Source organism: Ixodes scapularis, unplaced genomic scaffold, assembly GCF_016920785.2.
Source record: "Ixodes scapularis isolate PalLabHiFi unplaced genomic scaffold, ASM1692078v2 PGA_scaffold10__122_contigs__length_95168666, whole genome shotgun sequence".
NCBI classification, from domain to species: domain Eukaryota; kingdom Metazoa; phylum Arthropoda; class Arachnida; order Ixodida; family Ixodidae; genus Ixodes; species Ixodes scapularis.
Genome location: NW_024609836.1, coordinates 68,714,535 through 68,740,947, shown reverse-complemented (window position 1 = coordinate 68,740,947; position 26,413 = coordinate 68,714,535). Strand labels below are relative to the sequence as shown.

Here is a 26,413-nt window from a genome sequence, read left to right as displayed (position 1 = left end):
CCTTTCTTTTTCTGAGAGATCACTTAATCTGTGAGATTTTTTAATTACGGAATTTATGCTGTTTATGGTCAGGAACAACTTAGAAAATACTGTACGTTTCTTAACATGCAAGTGAGCATACTCGCACTCAAGCATCGGAAGGTTAGAGCTAAGAAACAGGTAAGACATAAGGCTAATCTCGTTCGCTTTTTGGGTCAAACGATGGAGCTGGGGTTCCGTTGCAGTAGAAACTCACATTCCGGCGTGCTCGGGTTTCAGAGGCCCTCGGCGGTAGGTCATGTTCCACTTGGCTGTTAACTCCGGAGTGGTCTCCACCACATCGCCTCCCATGTACCTGGAACGGAACAAATCTGCGTCCGACACCCGTCCGAACCGGACAGGCCGAGGGCAATGGAAATCTAAACGAAATGTTAGATCATTCGTCTCCGCAAGCAAAAGCAAATATAGGGTCTAAGAAGACTGTAGACGCTGAGGAAGAAAAGAAGACGTGAGCGCACAGGGGGGGGGGGGGGGGGGGGGACGTCAGGACACCAAGCTTTCGTAAGAATAATTAGTGGCTAGACGTAAGGCTAGCCACCTTTGTTTGTAATCACTCTTGGAACGCGTTCGAACGCAGAAAGCCAGCGTCTGACGTTCGGCGTTGGCGTTCGAGCTGTGAGTAAGTACAAAGACAGCTATAGCTTTGTCTCTACTCCCTAATCATTCCAGGCGGAACTATAGGCTCTTTGGCGTAGCTGCGATTTCTGGTCTCCTCCTCTCTCATCTCGTCGGGGAAAAAACAAGTTATTTTATAGTCACTGAAACCTGGCTTCGTAATACCTTCATCGGTTTCCTCATCGGCTAGTGCCCAAATCTTATCCCTGCATGCGAAGCGATTAGATGCTCAGCACTCGCCACCTCCTGCGGTTCTTAATCGATGTTTATGGCTCTTTGTAGAGAAACTCTACCGGCATGTGGGGTTGGTGGGCGCAAGCCGCGCTCTTTTTATCCTACCATTGCGCCCGTCACGGAAAGTTTCGCGTCGCGCCAAGACCTCCGGCTTTAGCGACGTTAAAATAGAGACCAAACAAGGATTCACGTTTCTACTTACCACTTCCTCTATACAAAAATTATTCGCCGCTTCTGGTTGACGAGTTATGATCACAGTCACGCGGCTTCGGCTTATGGTGAAAAGAACTGGTCGTTTTGGACAGCGACGCGGGATCGACTTTTTAGGAGCACGGCCATTTCACTGGGCGATCCCGATCGAGACGGGCGTGTTCCACTCGTCATTTTGGATCAGCTTTCACCCCAGATCTCGATCCAGATTCGAGAAAAGTCGCTCCGCCGAATTTGGTGGATTCCACCGGAAGCCAGGCTCGCCAGCCTTCCAGGTGTTCACGTGACTTCCTTTCTCGCCGGGCATCTAACCTCGGGAGAATTCATAATGGCCGCTCGCGAAGTGCCTCTGCTACTAGTTGATGGCAGCGACGACGAGGATTGCTTGTATGTCCAGTATGAATTCGACTGCATTTTCGGACCTCCGCACAAGAGGTCAAAAATCCAGACGTACTTGAATACTGTTCACAGGTATTCCGAGGAAGAAGCAAGTGGGCTACGCTAATGCTCATCGCTTATCAACACGCATCTTCCACATCATGCGTGTGTTGAGCCTGTGTTGTTAGCGCCGCGATCGCAGAAACATGTTCTTCGAGTACCGGGACCGCGGGAAGGAGATTCCCGAGAAGCTGAATGACGGGAAAGCATCCGCCGATCCCGTAGGAGTGGTCACATTCTATTGGGGATCCGGAGGCGGATCAATTCTCCGTTCGAATTGCATGCTCCATCGCGGATCTGGTCTACTGATCTCAGTGCGTTCCAAACTGACCCGTGAAATTCGCCATTAGTGTGTCCATCATTTTAGGTCCCTCAGCAGCCTCCCACTTTCCCGGGAAATACTTATCAGAAACAGAAAGTGATTGGTCCTCTTCTCCTTATACTTTCTTTTCCTCCATCGCGCTTAAACTCGTCCTGTCCTCTCCTAATCGCGCGAAAGCGTTGGTTAAGGGAATACGCACAATCCACAACGCACACACAGAGCTATACACTCTAAGAAAAAATGGAGGAAAAAAGCCGGGAACGGGCCCCTAAGAGCTGCGCTCTAAAAGTAGCAACGGCGCGTCTTCCTCTCTTCTACTGACGCGCCCCCAAGCGGACACGAGAAACAGGGAGGAACGAAACATTTTTCTCCTTCTCCAGGCAGCATAGAGATCATACATACTAACTCTAGAGGAAAAGGTCCGCCATTTTCCCATACATTCTGGCTGCCGCAAGCGGCGGATCATGCAGGCAGACCTTCTGGGTCCCAAACACGGTTACATCATCAGAGCAGTTTCGTGAACTTCAACAATTCACGAACTTACCGGTGGAAAGATATTCACGTTCCTTTCGAAGCTTTCTTTTTGAAAAGCGCGCAGATGTACGGCCTCGCGTTAACGCTAAACTAAACCATATACCCGGCTTCGCCAGTGGGGCGCGGCTGGGCGCGGTTGAGGAATACGAAACTGCGCAACCACCAGATTTCCGAGATTTCGACAGAAGGGAAGTTAATGCAGCGTAATGAGTTTATTGCTTTTTATAAGCGTTAGAATAGCTCATAATTTAGTTTACAACGTTAAATTATCACTGTTTATATTGCTAAGAGTTTTCACTCTTCGCGTTACCATGGCAACGTTGCTTTCTTTCTCTCGTGTTCTGTCGCTCTCTTTTGCGTTCGTTCACTCGGGACCCAGGATGTCGGCGCACGGGATTTGCCACTCCTCCTCACCCACCTTTACTCCCTGCCAGGCAGACAGGAGAAAGCTTTCGCCCTCCCGACCCATCTTCTTTCGGCTTCGTTTTTCGAGCAGGTCGTGCACGTTGTTTAATAAATAGCTGTTGAGTTGATTGAGCTTCAGCGGCAGCGAAGGCCGCCTGTAATTCCGTCTTCTAGTATAAACGCGCAGAACATTTCGGTTGCATTGACGTTTTTATCACTGATTTTATCAAACGAGCAAACGAAGCCGCTAGAAACAGCGAAGTTCCGGAGCAGTGCCAGCAGCGCCACGTACACTGGGGGATGGCCGTCTCCGGATTGCGGGACTCGCGCGGCATGGAACTACAGTCACTACAGTAGCGAAACCACGCGGACTTGTGTCGACGTTTTCGACGTTATGGAAACCGCAGGAACTACGTCCAAGACAGGCAGGTTTTGCTGCCGGCAGCCTGGGTGCCTTCCGTCCCGAGTTCGGTTCTGTTTTCCGATGCCGAGTGCAACCGGCGTTCAACGTGGTTCTGCATTTGTGCGTATCAGCAACATAGCTGCAACATCGTGATGGCAGTGTTGTGGGTTGTGAACAGAAGACTGCAGTTATCGCCGATGTGACCGTGTGTTCGCGTATCAGTGGTGTAACAACAAGATAAAATCGTAAACTGTCGGGCATTGATGCCGTTGGTCGGGCCGTGATCGGAGGGGGCTTGGTGTCGCAGGTTGACATTCCGCTTTACATTAAAAAGTTTAATACCACTTGAGGGATTAGGTGCAATCGATCGGCGTGCGGATAGTCATGTTGGAACGCTGGTCTGAACAGTAGAATCTCCTATCGCTATCGTACAGTGGCCAACGTGACTGTCGGAATCGTCTTGTCCCCGAGAGCGATTGAGCTCTGGGGCAAGGACTGAACAGTATGAAATCGTGACGGAAAGTACGTATATTTACAGTATGGAATTTCGGCATTATAAAACAATAGGTAAAATAAAAAAATAAAAAAGCTACCCTTTATTTTGCTGTTTAAATATACTACGGTTCCTAGAGAAACTGCCCTACAAGTGGCGCGCTGGGATGAGCGCTAGAAGTTTTCGGGCTCGCCACGGCGTAGCTCCGTACACTTAACACCTGCCGCAAGTCGCGGCTTTGACTGCATTCAAGTTGATCGAAAAGCGATTTCTCAGCCCGTGAAGCATCACTTCAAGCTGAGTGAATACCCGCTCTACAGAGATTAATTCAAGACGACAATTGCAGCTTTGCGCGAACAGCACAAATAGAAAAACCAATAGAAATACAGGCTACGACATGCCGTGTGGGGAAACAAACTCATGGCTTCGAACCGCATTGGAGCGGCTTGATTTATTGGCTTTCAAATAATTACGGCATGATGGAGCGTTTACTTTTTAATAAGAGATTAATCCCCTGAGCCCTTCAAAATACTCTCAGAGGTATGACATTGCTGGGAAAAATTCAACATGCTGGGAATATTTTTTATTGCTGAGGGAGTCACCGAAAAGTTCCGTACGTTCAAAACGACCAGTATAAAAGACGGAAACGCAGAGCACGTTTGTAGTGTTCGGGTTAGTGTGGTGTTTCTGTTGTATTTATATTTGTGTGTGCCGTGTATGTGCTCAATGTATGTTCACCTCATGTTAGTAATAAGCGTAATGTGTGTATAGTAGAGGATCCCCAAGTGCAGTAGTGGCCTGAAAAGAGCTAAATATTTTTTGTAGAACATGAATTGGACGGTACCTAGCGCCACCTAGCCTAGCTACTTGCAATTACTCTGCTTGACCCCGCCATCTGGTGGCTAGCGAATTAACCTTTCACGTTACGCGATAAACAGCGGCTTCGAGTTTGTTCTTTCGAGAGCGGCTTTTGGTACCGCGGATTGAGTTTGCCCTTGTCCGTGATGTGCGGTTGACGAAGGAATTGTGACTCGAGGAACACCAAAGGTAAGACGCAAAGTGCGCGAAGTAACTGGGTATCGGTTGTCTCCGTTTAACATCGCAGTGCTGTCGACGAGAAGAGTGAGTAACTGCTTTCGAAACGCAAGTTTCTGTACCTATGGGGAGAATCTGGCTTCGGAAATAAACACAGTTTGCGGAAAGCTCGTGTTACGCTTTTATTTGCTGCTGCTCTCGCCTTGTACAAGAGACGTAGCGTCCTCGTCAAGCCTTTTTGGGCTCGATTTGCTCGATTCAGGGCCGCCATATTGAGATGCAAGCGACGGAGGAACTGTGCTCCCCTGCTTCAGGGACGAACGTTTCTCCCTCTCTAAAGGAACATAGGTTACAAGAACGTTCCTCCCCTAAGGGAGGACTATCCATACCCTTTTTTCTAAGAGTGTAGCTCTGCGTGTGGTTCATAGCACGAAGGGGTAGCAGGATACGTATGGTTGTCTCGGAGGATAACCACGTGTCGCAGTTCGCTCCACTCAATGATAAAAGTGAGAAGCTCGCTGAAAGTGTTCCGGTTTTCTTCACGATGCCTCGAGAGAGAAAAAGACCGACATGAGAGGACATCGCTGAACAGAAGCTTTTGTTTGCCATCTGTCCACCATCCACTTTGGGTGTCCAAAAAGTTTCAGTCGCCAATTACGTCGTGTCTTTGTTCGACCTCTTGGCGACGACTGCTTTACGACATGTTGCTCTCCGTCTGCACGAGTATATTGTACTCTTAAAGAAACGCCAGTAAAAAGCTAGCAACTGCAGCAGTTACTACCTTTTTCTGACCGTTAATACCTTTCACTTACTTTTTACTACCTCAAACGCACGACAGTTAGTAAGACGTTAGTAAATGCAGCAGTTACTACCTTTTCCCGACCGCCATTACCTTTTTAGTAGCTATTTACTTACTACCCCGAAGTCGCGGACAACATGGCGGCGTCGACTGCGTCGCCGATGGCCAGCGTTAGTGGCACACTTAAGGCCGGTTCAGACACTTGCGTTTGAGTGCGTTTGACTGCGTTGCGTCGAGTGCGGAAAGCTAGTCACCGGCACATCTGTGCTTCGTATGAAGCGTGGAATCCAATCCAAGGAATCATCTTGGCACACGATATAAGCAGCAGGGATGTCCTGGTTTCTCGCTGCCGCAACGCAGTCAAACGCAGTCAAACGCAACTGTCTGAACCAGGCTTTACTGCTTGGAAATGCAAGGTGTGTGTGTGGGGGGGTATGCACACACACAATCTTAGCATCAAATATTGTAAGAGGGGGCATGTTTGAGGGTTGGAGCTGACTTTATAATGATCACAGCCTCTGTTCCAGCATGTCGTGGAACCCAGCGCTGTCGCGAGCGCAGCTATCGTTGATGCAATGGCCATACGGCTTCTGACCTTCCTTCCCGTTTGCATTTGTTTGGAGGCGTTTATATTTTAACTCTGATTTTAACTGGGATGAAAATAGTCGCGTAGCACGTGTTAAAATCATTTCCAAACAGAAGAAAGGTTAATTCTGTTTTAGTTTTTTGTATTGTTTTGTTCTTTAAATTATGCTTATTTTTCACCAGCGACGCCTGGCAACCTTGTGCGATAACACGTTGGGGCCAGTCGGAGTTTGCGAGACACTCATTTTTGCGATCTGTACTTGCCGTATTTGCCGTGTGTCGTGTGCTGCTCTAGTGTTCCCGTGTCGGTGTGCATATTTAGCGTTCATGAGCTCGACTGGGTGAGTGTGTGTACGGTCGTGAACTGCTCCGAGGATGGTCCTAACAAGCCGGTGACGAGCGTCCGCTGGTCACCGGATCTGCCGCTCGACGGCGATATTTCGGTCGGTTTAGTGGCATGGGTTTCGCCGTTCAAGAAGCTTCGCTGCTTCGCTCCTTGACACTGAAAATGTCTTTTTCACGGTTGATGTCTGCTCGGGGCTTGGATGATTCTCATGGAGCTGGAAAGTCCCAACTTGGAAGCGGAATCGCAGTGTAGAGACGATGCATGCGCAAAAAGGGGCAGTCTATGGGTGGAAGCAAGAACATGGCCGCTGGGAACCTATGTGGACGCTGTTTTATTGATTGTCGCAAGAAATTACTGTGTGTACCGTTACTTCTTAGTAAGAGATACATCCATTGGAATGTTTAGCAGAACTATTGGAGAACAAAATTGGTGCGAAAGGAGCACCATATTTACGAACGAGGTGGTCACTGACCAACCGACTTCATTCATGTGATCAGTATAAAAGACGCGTGGGTAGCCATTGGGGGCAGCAACTAGGTTAGCGTGTCGTTGCGTGTATGTTTTGGAGTCTTCTGTGTTCAAATTGCTCGTCGGTGCTAAATGTATAGACCGACACGCTGTTTACAGACAAGCTCGCGTTTGCCCACACCAGGTGAGGGCACTGCGCGAGCGCAGAAAACAGATTCGCGTGAGTTGAAGCTTCTGCGCATGCGCCGTAGTGACAACGGCGCCACCGCAGAGGCGTGACGTAAGAGCCGCGTGTTGGTTTATAATCCGTGTGCAAATGTGAAGGTATGCAGTGTTGAAAAGAAATCTATCACAGCGACAATACATTTTTGCCAATTTTGAATTTGACGTTGACTAGCCCCATCTGGGTCTTGCGACAGTTAGTGCCAGTTACTGAAGGTAGTAAACTATACAAGGTTAATTAGTAACCGTTACTAGTTTTTTGATCTAGTAACCGCTAGTAGCTTGACCGTTACTACCTACGGTTACTAGGTACCTAAAAACATATGTGACAAGCTGTTACTAGCTTTAACCTAGTAAATACTACTAGATTTTTTTAAGAGTGTATGATTGTTTTTTTTAATCAAACGCTCTTGTATTTGGACACTGTACGCCAAATGTAGATAGCAGACAACAAAGTGCGCTATAGCTGCCATTTTCTGCACGCATCTCTGTATTTACTCTGTTTTCATCGCATATCGAACGATGCAGAAGAAAGGCCCTACTCACCCGAAGAGAAGTCTGGCGTCGTCGTAGCCTATTACCAGTCCCGGTATCTGTGGCATGTCCGATGTGTTGGGATATCGTAGGGCCTCCTCTGTGGTTAAACATAACGCCAATAAGATCAACTTATGCATGCAAGGCTCCACATAATTCTCCCCAACCTTTTGTGCTTAAAAAGAAAGCGCGTCTTGACTTTCTCAAACTGGCGCAAATTACTTTCAGTAAAAACAGTCGCTGAATGGACGAGAACGGCAGGGAATAGTCGGCACCCAGCGTGCTCTCGCTGACTTCCGCCGTGCTCTGACTGCCCGTGGACGCTGGAGGCTATGTTGCTGAACTTTCATCCAATCACACCTTACTCATCTGCCACGAGCCGGCACGGGGCACAGATCGCACAGGAGTGCTGCGTGAGCGATCATTTGGGATTCATGTTCTCACTGGCCGAGCACGATCCGAATGGTGACGCAACACTCGTCTAATCACGTGCCCCGCGCTGACCCCCGGAAGCTGACGTAAAGAACTCCAGCACTACGGTATTTTGCTCTCTAGGAAGGCGTTAGGTATGGTCATTTAAAGGGAGGGTCACTGGCCGAGCATTGTACAGAAAAATTTCGTCTTGAAGAAAACAATTAAATTATGTTGTCATTGCTTTGAAAAGCATCTTTCGCACAACATTCTGAATTTGTATCCTCCGCGGCTCAAGTAATCCAATTTTAAACAGAGCACAACTGCTCAGATTGCATCCGCCAAACACACATAGTTTTTGTTGGCAACAGCGGAAGCTTTCAGAAAGAGAGCCATGAGAGCTCTCGACTCCTGTTTCAGCGAAATAACTTTGTTCCAAAGGCCCGTACTCATCGACTTAGACTATACCGGTCTTTAAGCCTCTTGTGACGGCCCACCACCAGCTGCAGTTCTTAAGAAAGACAAAATTTAAGGTATTGAAACAAGCCTAGTTTTTTCACGATGTTCTTTGCCCGTACCAACGACCAGTATTCCCGACTTGGAATAACCTGTACGCCGCGAACCTACTGTCGAAATGGGAAGCTCGAGGGACTTGGAGTTAACCCACTATCGGCAAGTTAATGCATATGCTACCGTGGCGCATAAGGTCGAAGGCAAGGAATCTTGAACACGTAGGCGCCACGTGGATTGTCGTTCCACTTACATGGCGTTCCACTTATTTCGTTACACTTAAACATCAATCTTTTTCAGTTAAAATTTCAAAAAAGGTTTACCTGGAAAATTTTAAAGATTTATTGTTTACCGGTATTAATTATCCGTAACACTGTTTTTTTAAAAAAAAACTATGAGTTATTTACAGTTATCTGCAACACTACTCTCTATAAACTACGATTTATGCGGAACACGGTTACTCCTGGTTAAGCGGAATTTATTTTTGTCAAATAAGTTTTGGTTTTATCTGGAACGTAAGTGGAACGAAACTAAGTGCATTGGCGGATTTTTTTTTTTTATTTCCTGAAGTTTTCTACCAGTAGATCTTCCAACCAAGTGTCCGACAGAGGGCACGAGTTATTCCGACAGAGGTGAATTACTACTCACTTATGGACGGATATCCGGGGGTTTCCGGATCTCCGTAGGTGTAGAGCGCCCCCCTCTGGAGCGCTGTGCCGTCCACGAACTGGGAGTTCGGGTATACTTTGTCCAGACCCAGGGGCGAGACGGCTTTAGGGTCCGAGAAGATAATGGTGGCGATGCCGCCTCGCTCGTGGCAGTTTCGAACCTGAGTGTGGGTGCGGCGCTTTCAGAAATGCCTCAGCCAGTCCTCTCAAGTACATGGCTTGCACGTGGCGCCATAAAGACGCCTGAGTGGTTCCGAGGAGAGTTATGGTTTACCAAAATACTGGACGCTGTTCTGTGCACCGGCGAAGCGCGATTGTTCAAGCGATGGCCATGGCGGCTGGCGCAACACTGTTTGTCGCCGGTGTGCTGCTTGAGACGGGAGCAGACGACGAGACAGCTTGGCCGGATGCCCATGGCGTTTGTCGTTACGGTGTAATTATTTAGTTAGCTAGTGGTGGTGGTGCCTCTCTGGGTTTTATTTCTTTTAAATACAGTACTTAGAAAATGGTTTGTTCCCTAGAGGATCCTCGAGAAGTATGCCACAGTACGTGAACGATAACTCAAGTTGCGAAGATTTGTTATTCCATTTCGCGCAGCAGACAAGTATCGTCCGTAAAATTGCTGCAGCATTCACCAAATTCTCATACACCATAGTATTTTACTACATACACTAATATAACAACAGTACTCTAGTACATCATGGCAAAGCGCCGGCCTATGGATCCCCAATAGGTGAGGACCCGAAGCCCGGCGAGGTGCCCGCAATCTGACGGAGGCTCATTGCGGAGAAGACGCCGTGGCACATGAAAGGTTCCCAGATGGTTGCAATGAATCCTGAGTCCTCCACTTGGGCGTGCCAGTTACTCTTTTTTTTTTTTTTTTGGTTTGGCACATAAAGGAACAGAGTGTGACTTTTGACTGACGTGTCGTCATTGCGCCGTGCTGGTGGTCATTCCGACTGGATTTTGCCAAGAAAAACAAAATAGATGGTACAAAATGCCTGCCACTGAAGTGCACTCAGAAAGAAAGCCGCCGCAATGACTGCCGATGTGATGGCAATTCAAGCCATTTCTCGAACAGGAAGAGTCCGGTGGACCGTCGGAGACTAGAACCTTCTGATTTTACCACGTTTCGTGAGCGGGCAGAGCCGTTGACAAGGAAATAGATGAACATATGATTGAACAGCTTATCACATATTTTAATAAAAATGCTAATTCTTGACGAGATTGCTGCGGAAGTACCGGTGTGACGTCTCCACCACGCTCCCATAACGGCTGAGAAGCTGTGCTGAGTATGCATTGTTAGCTTCATCGCTTCCGCGGTGCAAGAGAATGGAATAGAAAACACCCCAGAAGGAACTGGAATATTCCACTCTGGCGGGTATATACAGTTTAACATTTGTATGTTAAAGATTTGTGTCTTGGACCTGTACTCAAAACAAAAAAAAAAACGGAGATAAGGCAATATCTTAGAACCTTATAAATAAAAATGAGCTCGTAGAGGCGAGAAGACTTTATACAACGTTTAGGCCACTTAAATCTTTAGCTTCTTTATAGAAACCTTCCAGTAACGATACAGAGTCAATGAGCCCAGAAAAAATAACCTGATTAGGAAAGATACTTATAAAATATTATTACTTTTTCCTGCTCTGCATGCTCTTATATTGTATTGTATATAAGCTTAAATGTTATATTGATGGACTTTGTTTGACAGCACCACAAAGCTCTCCGTGGTCACCACTGGCTAGAGACGGAATTCGTTTTAATTTGCAAAACAACGCATGCATGTCATTTATTTATTTATTTTTTTTTGGTGGGTAAGCACGATAATTCTGTTTGAACGGACCCACAGAAACGAATCATGAAAGTCGACTGCTCTCTCCGGAGCCACCTTACCTTCTCTCCACGGTGGCCTCCGCCATACCTGGCCAAGCAGATGAAGCCCTTGACGGAGATGTTGTTTTTCTCGAGCTTGTCGAAGTCCGGGTAGGTGCCATAATTAACGAATATGATGTCGCCCTGAGGAGAGAAGTGACGACCACCCTGTTTTCCTATCTGTAACCGTACAACCTAGAAAACAAGGCTAGCGCCCCTCCCCCTTCGTCCCCCTTTCTCTCTACGTCATCACTTGTAAATCCACGCGCCGCCGCATAGCTTGCGTCAGCAATGTTGCCAGCAAGGGGTGCAGCGTCTCACAAGAGCACGACACTCGCACGCAACGAAGCCTGGACTCGCTTGCGACGCTTTTCGTTGAGCTTCCACGTTTTTGCCGCTTGGGGCAGGTCGGGGGTCTACTGACCATGACGTCATGGGCGCCTGCCCTTCTAGGTGATATTGCTTAATCCCAGGGCCTGATTACACCCTTTGTAAAAGCGGGGTTGCTTCTGTGGTGCTTCGCTGCACAGACTCTACGTCGAAATGCAATAACAGCGTTTTGACGTTTCTCCTCTGAACCAAATTCTGCTGATTTATTTGAGACGAACCTCGTGCCCTAAATTAGCCTTTGGTGGTAGCAGGACGAACCCACCTTGCCCCTCTGTCCCCAGCCAAACGCTGTTCTCTTGCAAAGCGTTCGAAAAATTTAAAGGGGCGGTGCAATGATTTTAACACTGAACGAATGTGCAGCTTGTATTTTTTATATTGTTTACTTCGGCATGAGTAAGAGAAAAAGTGCCACCATACCCCAAAATACCTCTATTTCGCTGCGTAATCGTAAAATAAAAAACGCTTTTTTTCCCAACCTGCGGCCACATGGTGGCCGCAAATGGAACCTGTGGTGTGACGTCATTCGGAGTGGTTTTTGTAAGTGATAGTGTTAGGCAATTGTAAGCTTGATTTAAGGTTAAGTTTAAAAAATCTTGTTGTTTAGGCATGCAGAAACGCTTCAGAAGCCTAATATTGCCGCTAAAAGGGTATGAATTATTTGTGGCGCCATCTACCGCAAGTCAACAAAACCTGCCGTCGCCGTCATCCGTCGACGCCCGAGGCGCCTACGGCGGCTACACGAGCAACCCGGACGTTTTGTCTTTCCCTCGCTCGACGGAGTGCGTTGGTCATGGTCCGTAGTATCGTGGTATCGTTATTGTTACTGGTGTCTCGACCTCGACTTCGACTGCCCGCCGCGTCGCAAGCATCTTGTGCTCGACGTCGCTCAGGCCATCCGCCATGCCACCATGTTGGTCGGGAATCGGCGGGAAAGCGGGAGAGCGGCGAGCGCTGGGGAAACGGAAGCCAGAAGAACCCAACCGGAAACCAACGCCACTCCGAATGACGTCACAGGCGAAGCTGGTGCCGCTTCAATGTTGAGTTGAGGGGTGCCAGAAATACCAATTTCTTTTATTTTTTTAATGAAAACTAGGGCAAGCAGGAAAGAATAGTTTTCGGTCCTTCGTTTTATATGTGGCCGGGATCAATTCCCGCAATTAATTAGCCAAAGTCCGCAAATTGTTGCACCGCCCCTTTAAAGATGTTTACAAATCGCTGTAACGCAAAATTAGAGCGCAGCTCTTGAGGAGGAGGAGGGGAGGGCACAGAGGGGAGGATATGCCCCTCTTCCCTAACCTCCCCTCCTCCCGTCCTCCCACTCTCCTCCTTTCATGCTTCTCCTCCCCTCCTCCTCCTCTCCCCTCCTCCTTCCATCCTCCTCATCTCTCATACTCCTCCTCTTTTCCTGCTCCTCCTCTCCTCCTTGTACCCTCCTCCTCCTTTCTTGCTCCTCCTCCTTGTACCCTCCTCCTCTCCTCTCCTACTCCCCCTCTCCCCCTTTCCTCCTCATGGATGAAGAAAGAATAAAACAATCTGGTTGTGTTGTCCCTGTTTTAATTGTTTTATTCTTTCTTCATTCATGACTTAAACCAACACGCTCTTCTCCCAAGCTTTCCTCCTCCTTTCCTCGTCCTCCTCCGCACCTTCCCGGCTTCACCTCCGCACGTGATGTCAATTTTCCCGCTAAATCTATACTCCGTTTTACTTTATGGTGTACCGCAGAGAAGGCTAGAAGCGCGAGCTCATAGCGTTGGGAGCTGCCCTTAACGCACGAGAGCTTGTGCCGCCGAGATGTGCACCAGAGCAAGGAGTTCGCGCTTGTAGCCTTTCCTGCGGTACATCATAAGGTGAAACGGAGTATAGCGGTGAAACCGCATTTGTTCATAGGTGACGTGACACCCAGTCATGTAACGTCGATTTCCCCCTATATTTAGCATCAAAACTGAATTGGTGTTACACTGCCGTGACGTCAATTTTCCCGCTACATCTAGCGGAGAAACTGAATTTGTTCATAGGTGAGTGACACCAATTCATGCGACGTCATTTTCCACTCTAAATTTAGCGTGGAAACTGAATTGGTGAGGTAACGTGACGTCAATTTTCCCGCTAAATCTATACTCCGTTTTACTTTATGGTGTACCGCAGAGAAGGCTAGAAGCGCGAGCTCATAGCGTTGGGAGCTGCCCTTAACGCACGAGAGCTTGTGCCGCCGAGATGTGCACCAGAGCAAGGAGTTCGCGCTTGTAGCCTTTCCTGCGGTACATCATAAGGTGAAACAGAGTATAGTGGTGAAACCGAATTTGTTCATAGGTGACGTGACACCCAGTCATGTAACGTCGATTTCCCCCTATATTTAGCATCAAAACTGAATTGGTGTTACACTGCCGTGACGTCAATTTTCCCGCTACATCTAGCGGAGAAACTGAATTTGTTCATAGGTGAGTGACACCAATTCATGCGACGTCATTTTCCACTCTAAATTTAGCGTGGAAACTGAATTGGTGAGGTAACGTGACGTCAATTGTCCCGCTAAATCTAGCGGAGGAACTGAATTTTTTGACAGGTGACGTGACACCAAGTCATGTGACGTCATTTTCTCTCCTAAGTTTAGCAGGGAATCAAATTGGTGTTGAGGTCACGTGGAGTCAATTTTCCCGCTAAATTTAGCGCGGTTACGCCGACGCCGACGCTGCTCAACCCGAAAAACTGCCGCCTAAAAGCTGCATTTTAAAACGACCTTTTTTTTTTTTTTGAGGGGTATTTTGAAGACGATCTCGACACTTCCAGCGAGCGTATATCTTCTATCACAGCACAGATGGTACGGACTGTTCCTCCATCGAGCGGTAGCTTGTGGCATCCATCCTACATGAAAATATTTACACCCTTTAAAGTTTCCTATAAATTATCTCTCTCGTTAAATATTCTACCCCCTCATTAATTTTGTGTATCACCACGCCTTCTCTAGACTTTTTTTTACCAATCTTCCAATCTACAAATTCAATGCGATCGCATTTAAAAGAGTAAGGTAGACGTGTTTTAAAAAAGTGTTGAAACAACAGGGTGCACCCACAGTCCTCTTCGCGTGCACAAACCCGCTGTTTGACAACACAAGGATCCTAATACGGCATCACGATAATAAAATACAGAAATTTACGAAGCTCGGGCCATTGTTATAAGAGGCGATGCTGGCATTAGTGTTTCGTCAGTAACATTATCATCAAAGGAACTACTGTACCTGAAATCCTTTCCTAGACTTCTTTTTTGTCTTTGTTCGTATACAATCATTTTATAAGTTCACTAGTATTCTTTATTTTTTAATAATTATTATATTGAGCAAACTATTTATAAAACGTCCAGCTATATTAGGACCTTTCCGATTTTCAGTCGTTTTTGAGTTTTAATTTTTAACGTTTTCCTTTTTTTTCTCTATCTTTTTAATAAAACGTCAGTTGAAAGTAGCTCTTGTGCTCTCCAGTCTTCAACTTTTTCTTGTCTGTTGTAGTAGTTGCTTTTGGGAAGGCAACGAGCAGTTGTTGGAGGCGGCACTTGTATTGCGTGCTCATGCCGTTACCGACCGTAGAATTAAAATTTGATTTTGCCCGTAAACAAAGTTACCTCGTGGTTTAACTCCCATCGCACTAGATGAACCAATAGGAGCAGCGTAAGAATGGAATTGTGACACCGCCCCTATTGTCTTAATTTAGACTTCCGTTACAGGCGACCCAATGAGGTGGACGAGGGTCTAAATTCGCGCGATGTTTGCTCGCAGGGCTGCAAAAACGTTCCGGGCTTACCTCGACGGTTCCCGTAGGAGAGTAGGCGAGGTACCCCGGAACAGAATCGGTATCGATGCCTGGAATGGCTGCCTCATGCATCCCGGCATCCATTACAACGTCTCCTTTCGCGTCGATCACTTGTAGCTGCAACAAAGGAATGTCCACGTCTCCCAAAACTGAGCGGCTATCTCTACCTCATAAAGCGGCAACGTCGCCAAAAAAAACTAAAGAAGTAAACACCGAGCGGGTTTTTTCAAGACGTCTGTTGCTCTTAACCGAGCGTGTAAGTGCACCGTAAAGCGCCGTTCACACAAATGCAACCGAGTAAGACCGAGAGAGACAAGACCGGTTTTTTTAAAGCCTCTTGCTACGTCTTAGGACCATCTTTGCCGCAGCGCATCGGGTCCTAAGGCCTCGCAAGAGGCTTAAAAACCGGTCTGGTCTCTCTCGGTCTTACTCGGTTGCATATGTGTGAACGGGCCTTAAGACCAAGGAAGACCAGACCGGTTTTTAAGCCTCTTGCGACGTCTTAGGACCAGCTCCGCTGCAGCGCATCCGGTCCCTAGACGTCGCAAGAGGCTTAAAAACCGGTCTGGTCTTTCTCGGTCTTACTCGGTCGCATATGTGTGAACGGCGCTTAACTCGGAGCACGTGCAGCGAATGCTCGCGCTGCCGAGCCCGTAGATCCTGGGTCCGATCTGTACATTTCGATCTGGATAAACATCATACCAGCGTGCTGTCGTATGTAGGCCTACTGCGTGATGCGCATTAAACCGTTTTAGTGCAACGCCAGAGTAAACTCGTTATGCGGTTTAATTTCTTGCTTTAGGGTGTTACCTGTTCTTGGCAAGTGAATAAGTTTTGTGTGGATGACTTCTGTTTCAGTATGCTCTTTTGTTGTACGAGAGTGGTTTGTCTTTGAAATCAACCTCGCGCTTCGGCAAACACGCAGATCCACAAGTTATTAATAAACTCTTACTCCAACGACTCTGAAAAAAAAAAAAAACTGCAGTTCCAAATAAAAAACAAAAACAAAAAAAAACGAGTTAAGTGTTACAAAAAGAGTGCATTCAAGTTTAAAGGTCGATGCACCCTTTTGCAGAGTGTCGTGCCTCGAAAGGTAGAGAACGAACAAAAAAAAAATGTCCTAGGTAGTAGGCACGCCGGAAGTAATTAACATTGTGCCTACACATAAATGTGTCTCTGATAAGCAAATGTATTTCGCAAGCCAAGCTACTGCTTTACTGGGACTGACATTTTTATTCGACACGCAGGGAGAAGACGGGGCCTATACGGAGCGCACCGGTGAAAAGAAAACACGGCATTCAAAACATTAAAGGCCCCAGAAAAGCACTGCACTTGCTAAATTTTTCATCTATATTGCAGACACTAGACGCCCGTTGAACCCAATTAACCTCCCGCTGCTTAAAGGGATGGTGCAACGATTTTCGTACATTGCGCGAATACCCATAAGAACAAATTCCTGACGTTTATGCCCAATGAAACCCGCGTTCGTTTTTCTTTCCACGCAATAAAAGTCGCAGACAAAAATTGAAGAGAAACGAGCAGCGTTCTCCCCATCAACTTGCCGCCGGAATAAGCGGCCACGTGATCTGGAGTCGATTATATGCCGCCAATGTTGATCATAGCCACGCTTTGAGTTTGGCCAAGCACAGGAGACGCGCTGAGTTCCAAACATTGTTGGGGTTCGGCTATTGTCGTCACTGCCGCGATTGGCTACGAGCCACTACCCGAATGATTGTCGAGCCATTGATTATCGCGAGCCAAAATCGACTGCTCACGCAATGCTCGAGTCCAATCAATGGGCCGCATTCAAATATCGTCGCTGGGGGAGCACGCCAATGCTGCGTCCACCAGACTACGTTATCGAGTTTTGCGAATGAGAGATTGAAAGAAGACGCTAGCTTTTGTCCATACAATTACACCGCAACAAGGTTGTTTCTTGATCAATGCCGTTGCGAGCAAGTCATTGGGTTCCACTAGTGCCAGTAAATTCGTGTAAATTCCAAAACATATCAAATGAATATCGTTGCACCACCCCTTTGAACATATACAACAGAAAAAAATGTAATTACGATTGTGATAGGGTTCATACAACGCTGACTGCTAGGCTTGCAGGGCGGGGAAGATTCGCTCTCACAGGACCAATCGATCGCCAGCCTTTTGCCGGCTGGTCCCGCTTTCCAGACGGTAGCGTGCGTAGATAGCGGGATTATTTGGTACAAGATCGACAGATGACTGGTTCATCGAGCTCCTAAACTTCCACCGCGCCCATCAGCTCATCGATTGCACATAAACTTTAGGCCGTAGACGTTCGTGTTTGGACATGAAAAAACACCGATAAACGTCCGTCGGTGTCAAAAATGCAAAATCGGCTAAAAGGTAAAAAAACAAAAAAAAACCGATAGACATCCGTCGATGTCAAAAATGCAAATCGGTTCCATTCAAACAACGTGGAATTAAGTTCTTGACATTTTTGCTCCAACTAGGACTGTTTTTCTCGAAACCCTCCCCTCTTAGACCAGACTCTGCTCGTTTTCACCTCAAAAAAAAAAAAAAAGCTAGTTTTTCTCATTGCTCTTACGCCGCTTGAAGTAGTTCTTACAATATTTGGTTGTCGGAGAAAAAAGCGATGCTTTTGGCGTTTGAGGCGAGTGCGTCTTGTCAAGGAAACATATATCTAATCTGAAATGCACCTATATATATCTTAATTCTCCACATTAACGGATAAATTAGTAACGCTCCGCGAGGAGCCGGATTTTTTTCAGTAGGGTTTTTGAGTTAAAAACCATGCAGGGTAGAGGTTTCATCGTTTTCTTTTTTATTACCGATAATCACAGTTTTTGTGCTTATCCGATACTGAACGCCAAAATACATCGAAATCTTTAAAAAATAAACATTGAAAAACATTTGTATTTTTTCCTTATAAATAAACACCGCATAATCTACGGCCTGAGTATAATATACACGTATTTAAGTGGTCTAGCTTCAAAAGCTCTACCATCTTGGGCGACAGACGCTTTGTTGCGGCACCCTTCAGGCAGCTGTGGGGGCACCTGACCAAGGCTTCCAATGGATTTTCACGCCATAACCATTGCCATAATCATCGCCCAGTAGCAAGACCCGTTTAGGTTACAAACAAAATAGTTCAAGCGGAGTGTTCTCCAGGACCATGACAGAGAAACGCCTAACTGGGCGCACATTTTATAATACTATACTTCGTTTCTGCTTAAGTCCATACGCAGCAGATTTTACAAGCACGAGCATGTGGTCCTGAACAGTGCATGCACTGCATGAGTGCGCGTGCTTGGCAGGGACGTTGAAAGCCCTGAGCTCGCTCTTGTAGCTTCTGCTACGCTAACGCTTAGCGAAACGGAGTACAGGGGACAAATATGGGCCTAATACGATTTTGTTCCAAGGCGTTAGTTTGTGCCAAAGTACTGTTTGTGCTTTTCTGTGGTTTTTCTTTGGTTCGCCCTATAATTGCAAATGACAGACAAACTACCAGGCAATGAACGGCACTTTGGCGCTTGGTTGACGATTTAGGCACAAAGGCGCCAGATGACAGCAAAAATGCCATGCAATGAAGGCTCACTTTGTCGTTTGTTTGTCGATTTAGCCACAGAGGTGCCAGATGACAGCCAAACTATCAGGAAATAAAGCCTCACTTCGGCCCTTGTCTGGCGATTTAGCCGCAAAGCTGCCAGATGACAGCCAAGCTACCAGGAAATGAAGCCTCACTTCGGCACTTGTCTGGCGATTTAGCCGCAATGCTGCCAGATGACAGCCAAACTACCAGGCAAAGAAGGCTCACTTGAGCACTTGTCTGGCGACTTAGGTACATAGGTGCCATTTGACAGCCAAACTACAAGGCAATTAAGGCTCACTTTGGCACTTTTCGGGCGGTTTAACCACAAAGATACCAGGTGACAGCCAAAATACCATGCAGCGAAGCCGCACTTAGACATTTGTCTGGTGATTTAGCCACGAAGGTGCCAGATGATAGTCAAACTACCTGGTAATGAAGGCTCACTTTGTCACTTGTTTGACGATTTAGCCACAAAGGTGCAAGATAACAGTCAAACTACAATGTATTGAAGGCTCTCTTTAGCACTTGTTTGACGATTTAGCCACGAAGGTGCCAGATGAGTGCCAAACTGGTAGTTTAGCACTCTTGTGACGATTTAGCCTCAAAGCTGCTAGATGACAGCCAAACTACCAGGTAATGAAGCCTCACTTTGGCACTTCTCTGGCGATTTAGGCACAAAGGTTCCAGATGACAGCCAAACTACCAGGTAATGAAGCCTCACATTGGCATTTGTCTGGCGATTTAGGCACAGAGGTGAAATATTAGGCACAGAGGTGAAATATGACAGCCAAACTACCAGGGAATGAAGCCCTTATTTGGCACTTGGTTGGCGATTTAGGGCCAAGATACGCAGACTGAGGACAAAGAAGGTAGGGTTTGAATCTATACCTTGCCCTTTTCGGTCTTTTCAAAACATATATTTCCAGACAATAAAAAAAAAAAATTGGTGGCCCATAGCATTGTGGTACCGGGGTTCCTACCTTATTTGGGTTATTTGGATCGGGGTACTGGTGTAGAATGGTGTAGGGAACCTTGAAGGCTTGATCCAGGTTCTGACCGAATTCGCGCAGGATGTAGTTGACCACATCGACCTCGCTTCGGTGTGTGCCGGACAGGTGAGGCTTAGAGCTCAGGAACCTTGCGAGCAAAAAAGTGACAAAAACAAGACAAAAACAGTAAGGTTTTGATCACAAGGAATAGCACCAGCACCACGCGAAGCCACTCAATGTTTTCAGCGGGAAAACATACCTCGCGTCTGTATGCGGACAGAAACTGAAGGAGAGGAGGAGACAAGGCCTGCACGTGAGGTCATCGTCGCCATCAACTTGTATATTAATGATCTAGTAATCATTGACGACAGTGTGAACTACATTATTTATGCAGCTACGATGTTAATGTTTCTAATACACAAGACGGAGGCTACAAAGAGGGTACAAACACAAGACGTCTCTTGTAACGTCCGTCTTGGGTTTTAGAAATGTTTAACTGTAATCAGCTCGTCAGCCTTATTACGTTATCTACATACGAACTTATTTTTCTTCAGGGGTTAACACTGATCAAATAATTAGTAAGGCTAAACATTCTCTTAATCAACAACATGCTTGGACACTATCGAATTCCCTGCAAATAAAGGTAGGCCAAACGAAGGCCGTCCTTTTTAGATCCCGAAATACAAATTTCAGTTATACGTCCATCCTTTCTCTTGGTTCAGACACTACTAATATAGCTGAGAGTGTGAAAGTTTCAAGTTTAACCAGAACATGGTTTTGAACAAAATGGTGCAATATACGCGTAATAAACTCTCAAAGGCTGTGGGTACGATAAACAGATATTGTCACATGATTCCCAGATACGCTGATACTCGTTTACAACTCTATTTTTTACGCTCATTATAACTATTTTTTTAGTATGGGAAAACTACTTTTACAAATATCAAACAAACACATACTCTCCAAAAAGAGTGATTCGTATAATATGCCATACGATAGTCTTACGAAACCTTCGTAAAACCTTTGTTTGAATTGTACGATTTAGCTTATTTTCTCTTTGCAACCTTTGATAATATTTTGTTTGTTGGTAGTTATCTTAGTAATGTTATGTATATTGTGCGCGTATTTGTGTAAGTCCTAAGCTGCTGGATTGGGGGGGGGGGGGGGGTGGGGGGGGGGCTTGTCAAGCAACACTGAGTGTTGCTTTTTCTCTGCTTCCCCTCTCCAAGTGGAGAAAAAAAGAATTGAATTTGAAATTTGGATTTGTTAGTGGATCTCCGACCCATCCCGAACAGCAAGATGGCGGCGCATGGAGGCCATACTTGCAGACTTTCATGGTTGGTGACAGGTCGAGTAAAAAGTGGAAGCTCCTTCCACCCTTTCCACTTTGGCAGAGGAAACGCTGGAGATAATGTCTCCTCATCTCCAGAGTTCACTCTGCCAAAGAAGAGAGAGGTGGGAGGAGGTTCCAGCTTAAGGTCCGTTCACACTCTTGCAACCGAGTACGACTGAGAGAGACCAGACCGGTTTTTAAGCCTCTTGCGACTTCTTAGGACGGGATGCGGTGTAGCGGAGCTGGTCCTAAGAGATCGCAAGAGGCTTAAAAACCGGTCTGGTCTCTCTCGGTCGTACTCGGTTGTAAGAGTGTGAACGGGCCTTTACTCTCAACACGTCACCGACTATAGGAGGTATTGGATGTGAGCGTGCGATGACATCAGAGCTTGGAATTCTGATTACGCAGCACGCCCTCCTCACCGGAAGGACTAGAACGTCAGGGAGGGCTTTCCAGTTGCCTCCAGCGCGCATGCGCAGCCCAAGCCCGGCGAAGGCTGCCCGGCATCCAAAAGAGAAGCCCTGGCATTCTCACCCTGTCAGTCACTATAAAAGGGATATTTGTTGTATTTTTTTAGAGATAAAAGAAGATGGCCAAATAAAATACAAAGACGTCCCGGAACCTGCAGTCGGTGTGGCGTCAAAACATCAAAATATCGGTCTCCAAAACATCTGCTTCTTAGGTGCAAAACTAGTTGCACGACTGGCTTATTTTTGTTACAAAAACAGAATTGACCTCCGTATATACCCGTGCAATGTTCCTCGGTGCCGCGTGCTCCCAGACATGTTCGTTTCAGGACACCATCTATGGCAGGGGTGGCCAGGCTTACCCGGCCTGAGAGCCGCAAACAAAACCTCGAGACTTCCAAAAGCCGGGGGGGGGGGGGGGGGGGGGGGGTTGTCTAGAGCAATTAACGAAACTCGGACTACTTTCAATCTAGCTGAGTCAAAAGCAGTCCAACGGTACTTAAGGTAGCAGTAGCACAAGGCTACCAAACCGCAACATGTCATTCGATTTAAAACCGCTCCATTTCTTTCTTAGCGGAAGTGCTCTTGTGACTGGGAGGGTAGCGGGGAAGGGGGGGGGAGGGAGGGAGGGAGGGAGGGAGGGAGGGAAGGAGGGAGGGAGCCGCGAGCCGCAGTTTGACACGCGAAGAGCCGCATGCGGCTCGCGAGCCGCAGCTTGGCCACCCCTGATCTATGGCGTTCATTCCGAAAATCCAGAACAGATGCTCCTATAACGACCCTATCAGTGATTGTCTCTCGCTGACCCATGTGAGACGAGATTTTGCGCGACAACGTTGGAGCGACGGCATCGGCGTGTTAACTTTTTTTCTCGCATTTTAGTTAAATTGTGTAGTGGCAATTAGCCAAGTTTAGCGTCGACCTTGGCAACCAACAAAAACACGCTTCACTGGAGCTTTAGTTTACATTACACCTTTCTAGCTACGAAACGAAGAAAAATTCAATCGTTTGATTGTGTTAACTAAATACGCTAAATTAGTTACGCTTCAAAGTAAATACCGTGCAGCCACCTTGGCGCCTATAATAATTGTTGCCTTCTAGCTGAAGCTCCATGTCAAATTGCAGGATATGGTTTACCGTCTTCGAGAAATGTTAAAACTGTCCTCGTACCAGGGCAAAACAACAGTCGTTTATTTCTGGGGCACGAAATGTGCGATTGGATCCGGCGCCTTCTTGACGCTGATGGATGTATACTCGTGTCCAGTGCGAGCTGAGCCGAGTTCACGCCGAAAGCTGACGTAGCCCTTGCGTCCAATAGTTCCGCAGAGTACGTGCCTACACAATGGTAGACTCGATTAATGGGCGCAGCAGCTACTAGGTGGCACCCACTTTTCAAAAGGGTCATACTTGTGTTTTCTTTAGTTTCTGGGCTAGGTGGCGCAAGTTACCGCTCATTTTAAAGGATACCACCGTTTGCAGCTATCCATTTATCCATTCATCCACCTACTCGGCCCGCACTAAACAAGCACCAAAATTGCGGCGCCCAGAATAAAACCGGGGAGCGGAGGGCCGGTAAGACTTGTTCACTCTTTTACGATGGCTCACGACCGGGTGCCTTAAAATCCCTTAAAATTAGGGCTTAGCGTCGATTAAGCAATTTGACCCGAGTAATTGCTACTCTTTAATCGGTAAATCGATCGATTAATTGGTCGTGGTAACCATTAGGTATGATATCTAAAGAAAGCGTCTAATCTGCATATTTTTCATTTGACCATCCTTTACCATGTCTTTAATGGCAGTATATACTACAGCCTTATTTGAAACTTGATACTCTACCGGCCATGGAAAGGAAACGCGGGAAAATCATTTTAAGGTTTTAGCATGGAAGACAACGGAGATGCACCCTAATATGAAAACTTCGCTCGTCCGTCTATTTTAGCGCGGTTTTACCTTCTCATAGTTATGTAGCAACTAGCGAAACTTAATCTCTTGCTGGAATATGAATGCCAACTAATCAATGAGGCCTTTCTCTTTCTCCATAATTTGTTTCCAACTCCAAACCTACGCGGTTACTCGGTTAAAGGAAATAATGGTTGCATTTAAATCATTAATTTATTAATCGGAAGGTTAATCGACGCATTACCCAGTCGTTCTTAAGAATCTCTTAAGACGAGGGAACAGACTGGCGCCATCTATCGGGTAGAAGTGGAACAGTCGCAGTTTTCGTATATATCCTTTTATTTTTTTTTTCGATCATCAATATTTATTTTGTTGCTGTAGCTTGCAAAAAACATATTTTTTTTACACTGCTATAAACGGCAATTTATCATAGATACATGTACGTACATTCGATCTCGCAAATACACCAAGTTCCTCGGCGTTTGCAAAATGCAGTTCCAAAGCAAGATGGCGCCAGCGTGCCAGTGCGATCTCGAGTCATAACAGAGTCAATCCCAAGCGGACGCAAGTATGTGAATAGGCCTTAAGCGTGGCTTATCTACACTCGTTTTCACCTCAAGGACCGGGGTAATAGAAATCCGACTCTTCGCGGAGCCTTGCTAAGTTTCCTCTTCGTGTAGAGAATTAAGACATATGTAGATGCATCTTAGATTAGATATATATTATCTTATCAAGACGTACGCGTTGCAAACGCCAAAACAATTAACGAAAAAATAGTCAGAGTGCAGGCGAGCTGGTGTAAGTTGAACATGATTGTAAACCTGAGACTGGAGCAGAAAAGAGAACACAACAGAAGGTAAAAGAGGAGGAAACCTTCTGTTGTGTTCTCTTTTCTGTCCCAGTCTCAGGTTTACAATCATGGCCAAAACTATCGCTGCTTTTTCCGATAACCAAAGCTTACAACCACCACATCGCACAACTTACAGACGATGCGCAAACACTTTTTTTCTTCCTTGAGGTAAAATCGAGTACAGTGGCTGTAACCTGTGCATAATATGCAAAAAAGGAAGGCAGAGCCTTTTTGCAACAATCCTCATAAAAAAAAATTAATATGCGTACAACACCGCCACAAAGAAACCGTCCCTTTCTGAAGGAAGATTTTTTCAGATGTTTACGTTGTGCGAATACTGGTTTCAATCGAGTAGCGCTGCGTCATTCATAGCCTTGACAATGCAAAGGAAACCCAAGACGGCCGGTATATTCAGCAGTGCAGAAGCTAAAGATGACGCTGCGCTATTTGATTCGAACCACTATTCGCACACCCCCAGTTTACGGTCTTGACGTACTCGAGATGCTCCTTCAATTTTTCCGGCCTAAGGCTCATCATAGCCTCTCTGACGATCTTGCTTTTGAGGAGGTCAAACTCTGGCACTATCATCGGCAGCTCGGGCTGTGCCGTCGGGGTAGCAGTGGGCGTCCCCTGAGGCAAAAAGGCACAAAAAAGGGGGGAGAAAAATGATGAAATATTCAAACAGGCAAACTGGCGACAATTCATATTAAAACAACAACAACAACAACAACAACGTTGAGACTAAGGAAATAAAATGAAAAGGGACACCACACACAAAGCTATGTTTGAGACTGTGTGCTGTATCCCCCTTCTCTCTGTTTTCCCCAATCTCGAAGTTTTTGTTTCAAAGACGACGAAATTTATTTTCATTATGTTCGAGCTTCTTGCTCCGTGATTGGTTCTTCGAGGTTATGATCGGCTCATGCCGCCAGCTGTTTGGCTGCAGAGCGATAATAAGATGCTCGCATTATGCCATGCTTTGCGTTCTTTGAGCTGGCAGCGACTATATACAGGGTGCAGCCGTAAGGGCTAACACATTTTGCACGCCTCGCAAAGTTCGAATTCCAAGCTTACGTACTTGAAACAGGGCGCGAGAACGTAGTTTCGCCTCAAGTTGTATGTCTGCTGTTTGTAGAGCTCAATTCCGAGAACGTGAGATGTTCAAAAAACAAGAATATATCGACATCGGAGGCCGCGTATTCTCTACGTCCTTTAACTAGTTTTTTTTTTTTTTTTTTTTTGTGCGAACATTGGTGTATATGAGCTCGCTCTCTGGCTGCTTGCTGAACGCAAAAAAAAAACGCAAAAAATGAACAAAAAAAATGGTAGAGGTTGGATATATGAGCAAGATAATCGCCATAATTAATACTTTTAACGAAATATATGAAGAATGACCACCTGTTGGAGCAAGCTCACAAACCAGTGTGCAGACGATCAACATCCGGTATAGGGCATAGGAAACGCAAGGCCGCAGTTCTTGCTCTATATTTAATGTTTCACCATCTCCGACTCGAGCTGTGAAAAAAATGATAGACATAAAACGTTTGGCGAAACTACGTTCGCGTGCCCGATTTTAAGTACCTACGGTTGGAATTCTAATATTGCGAGGCGCGCCGAATGTGTTAGTCCTTACGGCCGCACCCTGTATATCGTAAAGCGCACTAAAAAAAAGTGAAAGCCGTTTACAACTCCTTGTAACACCGAATTAGAGCGCAGCTCTTGAGGAGGAGGAGGAGGGAAGGGTACTGGGGGGGTGAAGTGACCTGGGGGGGGGGGGGGTCACGTCACCTTGGGGGTCACGCGACGATGCCGATGATGTCATCAGTGACGTCACTGATGACATCAGTGACGATGACGATGCGGACTGCGATGACGTCATCAGCGACGATGACGATGCGGATGCCGGTGGCGTCATCAGTGATGATGACGATGACGATGCGGATGCCGGTGACGTCA

The 26,413-nt window shown here is 46.5% G+C and overlaps 1 protein-coding gene across 1 annotated transcript in view; it reads right to left on the bottom strand.

Annotated features, from left to right (window-relative positions):
• LOC121832922 (aminopeptidase NAALADL1-like) overlaps positions 1-25,067 on the bottom strand; it is a 40,977-nt gene extending 15,910 nt beyond the window's left edge. Inside the window, exons 1-7 of the mRNA XM_042288587.1 lie at positions 24,954-25,067; positions 19,903-20,059; positions 15,331-15,456; positions 11,168-11,290; positions 9,252-9,432; positions 7,695-7,782; positions 236-334 (exon numbers count right to left, since the gene is read on the bottom strand). Coding sequence (XP_042144521.1) covers positions 236-334; positions 7,695-7,782; positions 9,252-9,432; positions 11,168-11,290; positions 15,331-15,456; positions 19,903-20,059; positions 24,954-25,045 — 866 coding nt within the window. The 5' untranslated portion in view covers positions 25,046-25,067. The remainder of the gene's footprint in view (positions 1-235; positions 335-7,694; positions 7,783-9,251; positions 9,433-11,167; positions 11,291-15,330; positions 15,457-19,902; positions 20,060-24,953) is intronic.
• Between the last annotated feature and the right edge of the window lie 1,346 nt (positions 25,068-26,413).